The 11,156-nt window shown below is 39.4% G+C and overlaps 1 protein-coding gene across 4 annotated transcripts in view; it reads left to right on the plus strand.

Moving 5' to 3' along the window:
- The window catches only part of Lclat1 (lysocardiolipin acyltransferase 1), a 150,544-nt gene extending 139,707 nt beyond the window's left edge, over nt 1–10,837 (plus strand). For all 4 annotated transcript variants that reach the window (XM_042696695.1, XM_042696693.1, XM_042696694.1 and 1 more), the window contains exon 6: nt 7,064–10,837. In XM_042696695.1, coding sequence (XP_042552629.1) covers nt 7,064–7,566 — 503 coding nt within the window. In that variant the 3' untranslated portion in view covers nt 7,567–10,837. The remainder of the gene's footprint in view (nt 1–7,063) is intronic.
- Nucleotides 10,838–11,156: the final 319 nt, after the last annotated feature.

Below are 11,156 nucleotides of genomic sequence, written 5' to 3' on the forward strand. Positions count from 1 at the left end.
TCAATATTCCTATTCTTCAAGGAAATAGAAGAGGCAATCCAAAAATTCATATGGAACAATAGAAGACACCTAATAGCAAAAATGATCAGAAAGAACAGAGCTGGAAGAATATCAATACCAAATTTCAAATTCTACTACAAAGCCATAGTAATCTAAACAGCTTGGTACTGCACAAGAAGAGATCTCAGGACCAATGGAATAGAATTGAAAACCAGAAATGAACCCATAGACCTATAGCCATCTAATCTTTGATAAGGGAGCTAAAAGAATAGAATGGAAGAAAGACGGCCTCTTCAGTAAATGGTGCTGGCAAAATTGGTTAAACACCTGTAGAAAACTAAAGCTAGATCCTTATATATCACCCTGCACCAGAATCAACTCCAAATGGATCAAAGACCTCCAAGTCAAAGCAGACACCCTGAAAACATTACAGGAAGGAATAGGAGAAACTCTAGGTCTCCTTGGCACAAGCCAAAACTTTCTTATTAGAGACCCAGGAACACAACAAATCAAAGAATGGTTGGACAGATGGGATTGCAAGCTGGGACAGAATGGGACATAAGCCTCAGCGCTTCTGCATGGCAAAGGACATAGCTAGCAATATCAATATAAAGCCTATGGATTGGGAGAAGATTTTCACTAGCCACACAATGGACAAGAGTCTCATATCTAAAATATACTTGGAACGCAAAAAACTAAATCCCCCAACAACAGGTCCTCAAAGAAACAACTGCCCAATAAATAAGTGGCTAAAGACTTAAAGAGAAACTTCTCTGAAGAAGAAATAAGAATGACCAATAGACATATGAAGAAATGCTCAACCTCTCTAACCATAAAAGAAATGCAAATCAAAACAACATTGAGATTCTACCTCACCCCAGTTAGAATGGCTATAATCTAATAACAACAAATGCTGTAGGGGATGTGGTCAGAAGGGAACTCTACTGCATTGTTGGTGAGAATGTAAACTTGTTCAACCACTTTGGAAAGCAGTATGGAGGTTCCTTAAAAGATTCCACATAGAGTTCCCCTAGGACCCAGCAATCCCACTTTTGGGCATTTACCCAAATGATCACAAACAAGGCCATACGAAAGCTACCAGTACAACTATGTTCATTGCAGCATTATTTACCATAACTAAGATACCCAGATGCCCCCCAGTAGATGAATGGATCAAGAAAGTGTGGTCTCTATACACAATGGAATTCTGTGCCTCTATCAGAAACAATGACATTGCCCCATTTGTTAGGAAATAGAAAGACATGGAAAAATTATATTAAGTGAAGTAAGCCAGGCCCAAAGAAACATAGGTCCCATGGTTTCCCTTATTTGCAATAACTAGTGGGACAAGCAGAAAAGGTCAGATAAGATGATGTTAAGAGAGAGCTGGGAAGGTGGCTCAGTGGTAGAGCGCTTGCCTTGCATGCTTGAGTACCTGGGTTTGATTCCTCAGCACCACATAAGCAGAAACAAAAAAAGCTGGAAGTGGCGCTGTGGCTCAAGTGGTTGAGTGCTAGCCTTGAGCTGAAGAGCTGAGGGACAGCACTCAGACCCAGAGTTCAGGCCCCATGACTAGACCCCCCCCACCAAAAAAAAGATGATGTTAAGCTAAATGAACCTCGAGATAAGGACACAAGTGTTTTTTTTTCTTTCTTGCTATTGTTTCTAATGTATTTATAACACACCATGTGATTTTTTCTTCTGCTTTGTATGTCCCTCCCCCACAGTATAACCCTGTTTTCACTGAATTTGATGTTGGCATAATTTGGGGCGGGGAAGGGAAAAAACAAATGGTTTAAATAGAGATACAGATTGACCCATTGCAACAATGAGATGTACAAGACACCATGTTGAAAAACGATCTTTACAATTTAGATGGGGGGAGTGGAGAGAGGGAGGGAGGGTAGTTGAGGAGATGGGAGGGGAAGGGGATGGTAGGGAAAAAAGCAAAGGAGGAGGCAACAATGCTTGATAAGAAATGTACTCATTCCCTTGCTCATGTAACTGTAACCCCTCTGTACAGTATTTTCACAATAAAAAACTTATTAAAAAAATTGACTCTTGTAGCCAAAAACAATAAACATTTTTCATCTTGCAGAAAAATAAAAGATATACATATATTCTACGTACAGGAGAGAAAAGACCTAGGAATGAAAAAGCTGTTAACAAAAAGAGAAACTGTTTTGAACAAATTTTGCACATTTGTGTTGTGAGAGTAAATAATGAATTTGTAAAATAATATTTGCAAAATGGTGTTCAGAGGGTTAGTAGTCTGTGGTAAAGAAGGAGCTTTGCAAACTGATTCAAAGGGAATAAATGACCTGAAAGAACGGAAAAAAAGGAAATGAAGCTGCATACTCAGAGGAATAAAACCAAAAAATAAACTCCTTGGTGGCCAGGAACAAAATTACTATAAAAATACCATAGCCAGGTATCAGTAGCTCATAACTGTAATCTTAGCTACTAAAGAGGCTGAGATCTGAGGATCACGGTTCATAGCCAGCCTAGGCAGGAAAATTCATGAAACGCTTATCTCCAAAACCCAGAAGTGGTGCTTGGCTCAAGTGGCAGAGCTGAAGAGCTCTTGAGCTGAAGAGCTGAGGGACAACACCCATGCCCCAGATTTGAAGCCCCACGACCAAAAAAGAACACTATATACATGATAACACAGTTATTATCATGTGTGGAATTCATACATGGTTTTGCGTAATAGACCCTTGATATCTGTGGGTATATGGTACCATTGAGAAAAAACTGCCAATGCTCAGTATGCATAGAGTTTAGTACTAAACTGTGGATGCATGATTCATTTTTTCCATAAAGCTTCCCAACTTCTACTAAAGACATGGAAATCAATTAATCAGCATAATATATACAGGAGTTTAAAAGGTTGTCTTAATTTCTTTTTTGACTGTGTTTGATCAAAACTACATGGTCAAAAGTGCCTACCACTGACTTCTGCCTATCCAGAAGAAGAGCTTGCAGATACCTCTTCCAAACAGCAGGGGGGCAGTGTGCCCTCCAGGGTCCTGACGACTCCCTAACTTTCCAGAGTCCTGCTTAGGCAACTGGGAAAGGATAGCAGCAATTGAGGAGGAATTAGAAGCGCCTCTGGTGTCCACAGAGGGGCAAATGTATCAAACTGAGACAGAACCCAGAACTCCAGCCTTGAGATATACCAGCAGTCACTGGTAGAGGAATTAGTGGCTTAGGAGCCACTTCCTCTGCTTTATAGACCAAAAATGAGGGTCTAGAGAAGGGGGGACCCTTCTGGTTAAAACTAGAACTAGAACTATGTCTCCTCCTCCATCTGCCTTCTAGGCTGACCTGTGTTTCTAACAGTGTCTAGTCTGGTTGGATTTCTCTGGAAAGCCTTCATGAAGGAGGTTTGGAAGGACTGATCTTGCCTTTTACAATCTGTTAATACACCAATGTTGTCAAACTACGGATCATGTCAAATATTTCCATTCTATCTGAAAATTAAACTAGTTCTTAAGATCCAGAATACCAATGCTCATTAGTAGAGAAACACACAACACTGAGAAGATTCACACATTTATAAAATACCAAAGTTTAGCAGATTCACAACAGAGATGTGAAAATAGGTGTCTTAAAACCATCTTTAAAGAAGCAAAGTCAGATAAGATAAGCAAGGTTGTTCATAAAGAAACCATACTTAGTTTTACCTTTCTGTCTGAAGAATGATTTTTTTTAAAGTCCAGTGTAGTTTATTCTTAGAAAAAGATTAAGTGCCACCATTGTTTTATTTTAAAATACAAGATGAGACAAGCAGACAGTAACCATCAGACAGATCATGAGCTTCTACTCTCGGGGCCAAGGGCAGATGGAACATCTGTGCTTAGCTCAAAATGTCTAAGGTTTGAGTACAGCAGTGGAGATGGCAAGGAATATATGTCAGGAGATAAATTAGGACTGTCCCGTAGTGCTGAGGTCAGCCCTCTAAACAGCTGTGCTTCTGTACTATGAGAGAGGAGGGGAAGTAATGGTTAAGCAATAAACCATAGTGTACACACACACAAACACACACACACACACACACACTTGACATTTCTACCAAAGATGAATCTAGAGAAAGAAGTAAGGTGACAGTAGCAGCCTACACTTAAAACTTACCTAAGCTTTTAAAGGTGATTACACCCATAGTGAGGACTGATGTTAGCACCCACAACATGTGTCCTGGCCATTTCTCTAAGCACTTTACAATCCTGATCCCAGGTGATCACAAACCCACAGAATGAGGCAGATACCAATGTCCAACTTTACCAGCAGGCTTCTGGTGAACAGGAAATGTTGTAGAGCTGGTAAGAGACAGGCGTGGAGCTATCTGATTCTACCAATTGTTTCATAACTTAAGCCAAAGGAAAAGTGAATGACATTCCAGGTAGGAAACAATAGTGATTTCTGTAACAAACCATCTGATACTGTTTGAATCTTAGTACCAGTTGAAGTGGCTCATGCATACTTTTTTTCTTTCAGCTGAAAGGTGTCGTATTTATTGGTGTTTTTAGACTATATATGTCTGAATTAGTCCAAGACTGTTCTTCAGAGCGTAGAGACTTCAGCTAATTTGTTATGTGTTATTATCAGTTGCATGTCAGAACCAGAGTGGTACAGTGAATGATTGCTCAGTTACTAAATCCAACTTCTTTCCTCTTAGAATGAGATTGATTTTTGTTTTGGGTGTTGTTGTTGTTGTTTTTTTCACCTGAAAAACAATGAATAAAAATCAGCAGCACTCAGCATCTTATTTGAACACAAATGCATGTTACATGACAGGCTACTTTATCTAACTCTCCAATGTATGTCACCTCATTTATGGATTTAGATATAGCTAATAGAAAATAGACTTGTGTTTTGCATCTCAATTTTTTGAATCATTGTCAAAATGAAATATAAAATTAATTATAGTTTTGTATGTTCTACATATATTTGGCTATGGAATGGGAAGAATTCAAATGTAGCAGTTCTATTAAAAGATTACTGCGTTGAAAACTACATTTGTATTCTTCTGTGAGCTGTATGCAGCTAGATAGGATACTTTAGCCAGCAGGAGCAGAGCAGAGCTTCATCACGCCAGCATGCATTGAGAGTCTACAAAACTTCTTTCAGTTCTTTGGTTTTAAATATACAATTCATAAGGCTTTTGCTGTCTCGCCTTACCAATGAGCTGTTCATGTTGGGTAGGACTCTTCTAATGGTCATAAGCTCAACTCATGACATTCTTGGAGACCTTTCCTTCTGGATAATCATTTGTAAAAGTCAGTCATTGTTACCAAACCTCTGTTGATTTCTTTAACATGAGTACAATATTCTAATTTCCTTAGTTCCCGTCTTAAGAATAAAAACCAGGATTTGAAGTATTAAACAATTACTTTGCTCTTCTACTGGGGCCCAAGTAAGTATGACTGTTCTAAGAGTGCTAGCTTTATAAAGTAACAGTGAAGTATTAAATGTTCCAGAAGAAACAGTACCAGAACAGAGTAGATCGACTTTCTAAGCCCCATGTAAGCATATGACTAAAATACAGCTTCTAGGTTTGTAATTTAAGTTTTCTGAAAACAGAGGGATCTAAAAATAGTTTTTGTCATCATGTTTAAATATCCATTGCCTTTTTCTACCAAAAGATTTAAAGGCAGTATATCGCTGACAATTGCAGAGCTCTTTTGTTCTGATAACTGAAGGCACATCTCAACTTTTGTCTTGGCAAGCCACATTTTCCCTGTTCCTTCAAAGAGGAAGCTTACTTGTCTGGTGGCATGGGTTCTTCCAGGCTAGAGACCTTGGGCCAGAGTTCCAGATAAGGTGGGGTAGAAGCAAGTTCTTCTCCATGCCTAGAATTGGACTTCCTCTCATCTGCAGCAGTAGAGTGGCGCGTGGGTTTGTGTTGCCTGGAACCTGTGTTAATATGCAATTTTCAGGACAGTAGATACCTTCCAGAGTAAGACTTCTCCATTCCTCCTCTTGCTGTGAAGTTAACACATTTCCAAGTGTCTGTTGGTTAAGGAAAACTCAGGAAATGAACAGCCAGTAGAAAGATCCATCTTCTTCACATTATCTCTTTACCATTCATGGAGCATTGACACTCATCAGTTGTCTTCACATTCACTCTTTCATTAAATTTTCACAACCACTTTAAGAGGTACTTTATAGGTAAAAGAACTAAGTAAGCCACAGAGAGATTTAGGCAAACTCATTCAGGAGGCTGGCTGAGTCAGGATTCTAGACAGTGGCATTGTCAAAGCATGATGCTTCTATATTGAACCTGATGATCTTATACATACGTACACATGCCCTTATACTAGCAGTTGTCAAGAGGAATAAAATTCTAGGTTGAATTGTGATAGTGAATATGAGAAGCTAGGAGTTACAGTGGGGAAGCAGTCTGGTCGATGTGGGTACAGCAATATGGGTAAGACCAAGGAAAAAGGTTTCGGCAGAAGGTGGAATTTGAGTTACTGCTTATAGAAAAGTTTTGAAATGAGTTACTAAAAAAAGAGTAACAAAGACTGAAACATTACAGAAGACTAGAACCATTTTTATAGCATCCAGCCCAATGGGTTCACTAGGAAAGGGTGAGCATAATGGTGTAACATGAGAGTTGTTTCATTTCTTTTGAAGTAAAACTTACACAGAGGGAAATACATATACTTCAACACATACACTAACTATGATGATTCTAACAGATGTAATACCATCTGATCCACACCTTAATCTAAAAAAACTTCTAGAGCTGGGCACCGGTGGCTCATGACTGTAATCCTAGCTACTCAGGAGGCTGAGATCTGAGGATCACAGTTCAAAGCCAGCCCACGCAAGAAAGTCCATGAGACTCTTATCTCCAATAAACCACCAGAAAGCTAGAAGTGGCACTGACTACTAAACATCGCCCCAAGTGCCCAAGAACAACAGTGTTCATAGCCTTTATTTGTTCAGTGCGGTTCACTCTGTCCTGATTTGTCAGTGTTCCTGGTTCTACCTGGCATTGTAAATCAACATTTCCACCCCATTAAAGCCAAGATATTTTTATCTCTTCTAAATCTAGGTAAGAACCTTGATGCTGTCCATGATATCACTGTGGCATACCCTTACAACATTCCTCAAACAGAGAAGCACCTTCTGTGTGGGAACTTCCCCAAGGAAATCCACTTTCACGTGCATCGGTACCCAGTAGACACCCTGCCTGCATCCAAGGAGGACCTTCAGCTCTGGTGCCACAAGCGGTGGGAGGAGAAAGAAGAAAGGCTGCGCTCCTTCTACCAAGGGGAGAGGAACTTTGAATTCACCGGGCAGAGCGTGATCCCACCTTGCAAGTCTGAGCTCAGGGTCCTGGTGGTCAAGTTGCTCTCTATACTCTATTGGACCCTGTTCAGCCCTGCCATGTGTCTGCTCATATATTATTATACTTTTGTTAGGTGGTATTTCATAGTCTTCATTGTGTTCTTTGTGCTGCAAGAGAGAATATTTGGCGGACTAGAAATGATCGAACTCGCATGTTACCGTCTTTTACGGAAGCAGCCACATTTAAATTCGAAAAAAAATGAGTAAGAGGGTTGTAAAAACCCTAGGGATATTTTAGAAGTAGTTCTAGGCCTTTGTAAATAGATACATTTTTGCATGACTATATCAGACGTTTCTTACTATCATTATTTGTTGAAGATATTTTGCACTTAATTTTGTGAAGAAAATATTGCTACTTTTTTTTTAAATCTCTGAATGTAATTTTGATGCTGCGTATATAGCAGGGATCGATTGGGCCAGAATATTATTAAACAATCACCACGTTGTTAACAGACAAGGCACACACAGTTTTCTGAAAGATCTAGCCCTGTTTTCTAACAGACTCCCAGAGCCGGAGTCTGAACTCATGAGCACTGGCCTACCACGCACTTATACTTGACTGCCCAATTCACCCCCCGAGGTGAGCACCTGCCCGCAGGTGCCCAGGCAGGTGATGCCCAGACTCCTTCTTTGGGCACTGCCCTCATCCTTAAACCCACTCTATCTTCTTCCATGTCAGAAACTGGAACTTAACTAATCACCTAAAGTGATGTCCAGTTTGCTAGGAAGTGCTTTGTTCCTCCCAGTGTGTTGTACTGACCAAGCTGTCAGAAGACCACCTGTGCCCTTTCCCATTTGGAGATCACCTGCACACGTCTCAGGGAGCAACCACAGGCTCTCCACTTGGAAACCCTCATTTGAATTTTAAAAAGTAGTAATTCAGATTAAGGTCTCCATTCCAGTCAATCCTGCATGCACTGAGCTGGCTTTCTTTACAACTTGTTGCCAGGTGTTAACGTTTTCTCTATTAAAAATGGTACACATGCAGTCACATACTTTTTAAAAGGCACACTTTGAGGAACATTCTGTTTCTGCAAACAGAAACTGACTTGCGAAACATTTCTTTAAAACTTACCAAAAAAGGAAGGTTTATTGTATTTTCTACATGTGCATGGGCTTGCAGCTTCTACCATTAAAACAAATGACTACAAACAGGGCAGCAATGGTTTTATTCTGAATTAGTCAACCCTGTACCCTTGATAAACTTTAGATTTAAAATACAAAATGAACCCTTTTCAATGATAGCACAGAATCTCCTTTTAGAACTCTCTCAATAGTAATATTTAAGTCCACTCTGACCACCATGATCCTTCTGGGGCTAAAGAAAGGGTTGTTATTGTTTCTACTCCATTGAAGCTTTAAAAGGCAATTAAAAGTCAATAGCTGTTGGCAGATCTGTCAGTTTTCTTTACTCCTGTGTTGATCCAGCCTCTAAGGTCACTTCCTGCTTTATGTACTCTTTGGGCATGAATGCCTTCTCTTTGTGACATCTCATTTTTGTTTGGCAGTGATTTTTACTCAACAGTTGAATCATATACATGGTCATGAAAGGTAAGTGCACAGGAGCTGGACCTAGCAGATTGCCTGAGAAAGCACTAGTCAGACAGAATGCTGTTTTTATTGAGAGTTTTAAGTAGTTACTGTAGTGAAGTGTACCAACTCCTGTTTTACTACTGCTCCTTCAAAGCTAATTTTAATCCTGCTGAGTATACATACTCAGTATAACTATTAAGTATACTCGTCCCCACCTGAGCTGTTTAACTTTGTGGACTTAAGATAAAAGAAGCAACTATTTTTTCTTCCCTTCATGAAACAGTCGTCCATTTCTTTTAGGTTGCCTTGGATTGTATATAAACCTGGAAATAGTTTAACGATATGATTATGCTTGTCTCAGGTAATAGAGAAAAGGCACATCCTACCCTGCAAGTCGGTAGCTCCCCTCTCTGCAGGCTCCACACGCTCATAGGCATGGTATCCCATTGGCTTGTATCCTCAGACTCAGCAGCCTTTAAATGGAAAATCTTTTTTCTCTTAAAACATGGTTAAGATAACAAATTTTACCTACCAAAAATTCATAATTATAAAGCTCTGAAACCAAGGACTATAAGCACTCTACTTGCTTCATTGATTAGAGATACTTCAAACAACAAAAAAGTCTCCTCTTTTAATTGCTTTTCAATATGGCTTTTTAAATTGTATATTTTATTAATTATTAATTGTTCATACTGCCTCTACATTTAGCTGTGTTAAACTGTTTCTTCTTTGAAAAAAAAACTCAAAGAACTATAGCTAATGATTTGGAGCCTAGGACTATCTTAAATGAGTACAAATGTCTAGAATAAATTCAAGAAACTCAGTAACTGTGACAGGCCTCAAAAACACCCCCTGCCACACTTCCCGCCATTGCCCTGGGTTCCGCAGCTGTGTGTCTGGCTACCACAGGTCTGTGCCACGTGACCGCTCAGCCCTCTGACAGTGAACTTGCTAGACTTTGAAATGTTTGCAGTGCCACTTGTCTAGCTGCCAAATTCACCATTCTGAAAGGTTTTAAATATACCAAGTATGTTTTATTTATAACGTGAACCGATTATTTAAAGTATGAACCCAGAAGGAGGGGCACTGGAAAGGTGACAAGTTCTTCCCCCAGATATCTTGGATGAAACAAGCCAAAGGAACTCTCAAACTTAGCCCAAGAGCTTGGTAGAAGATTAAAAACTCACTAGATAAATATTTGAAAGAGCCCATCATTTAAGACTGCCAATAAAATTCTTCCTCAATATGCTCTCAAAATGCAGATTCAAGAGGAATAACAGCTTCCACTTAAAAATCACTTTGAGATTAGTTACTTGAGCAGCACTGTGTCAAGAACCATATCTTTATAGCCAAGACTGAACTCTGCAGACAAGCAGACATTTCCATGTCACCCAGACTTCACGCTGTGGCCCAACAACAATAATAACCCCGTGTACTCTTACAATAAAGAGTAATGGAGAAAGCCTGTTGGTGTTAAATTGTTTACATTTCTTTATATAAATGATGTGTTTTCAGTGCCTTAGTTATGGGTCCTTTTCTTTTTCTTGTTCCAAAAGTTCTGTAAGTATGGTTCTTAGGTTAAGTTTCCCCTTCCTACTTACTGGGAGGAAAATGGTCTGTGAATACCACTTGCTGGTTGTATCCCAGTGTGAGAGAACTCGATGCTAAGGTAGCAGTTGCCTTAGAGTTGTTTATACTGTTGATGAGAATGATTTTGCTACACTATGAGCTTCAGATTAGATCTGACCCTAAAGTTATATTTACCTTAAATTCTTATTTCACAACGGAGTCTTGTTTTTTATATTACATTTTTAAAGAGATTATGATGTGGAGAACACCAGGTTTTAAATAGAACTCACAGAATGGCCTTAGTTTTCAGTATTCACTGGTATGTTTTAAGTTGTGTTATCTGTAATATACACCCAGAATAAAATTGAGTGAACTAAATGGAGGTGACAATGTGTGTTACATTTCTGTTTTTACAAGGATGACAGAATCTTGTGCTACTTGGTTCTCACTTGCCCTATGTGTTATTAAGGGAAAACTGGCAGCTTAGGGCTCCAGGAGCATAGTGGCAGTCAGAGCCCAATGTCCTCAGAACAGTCATTCCATAGTGGTGAAAGCCAGCTCTTAGAAGCATGTCTTCTCTCTTACCTCACTGTTTGGAAGTATAACTCCAAAAGTTAAGTCTTGGACCAAAACCTGACAAGTGCATAAAAATGTCCTTGGCAAAAGACAAAAGAACATCACAGAACCTATTCTTG

This window comes from Dipodomys spectabilis, unplaced genomic scaffold, assembly GCF_019054845.1.
Source record: "Dipodomys spectabilis isolate Male_0828 unplaced genomic scaffold, ASM1905484v1 ptg000210l, whole genome shotgun sequence".
NCBI lineage: Eukaryota > Metazoa > Chordata > Mammalia > Rodentia > Heteromyidae > Dipodomys > Dipodomys spectabilis.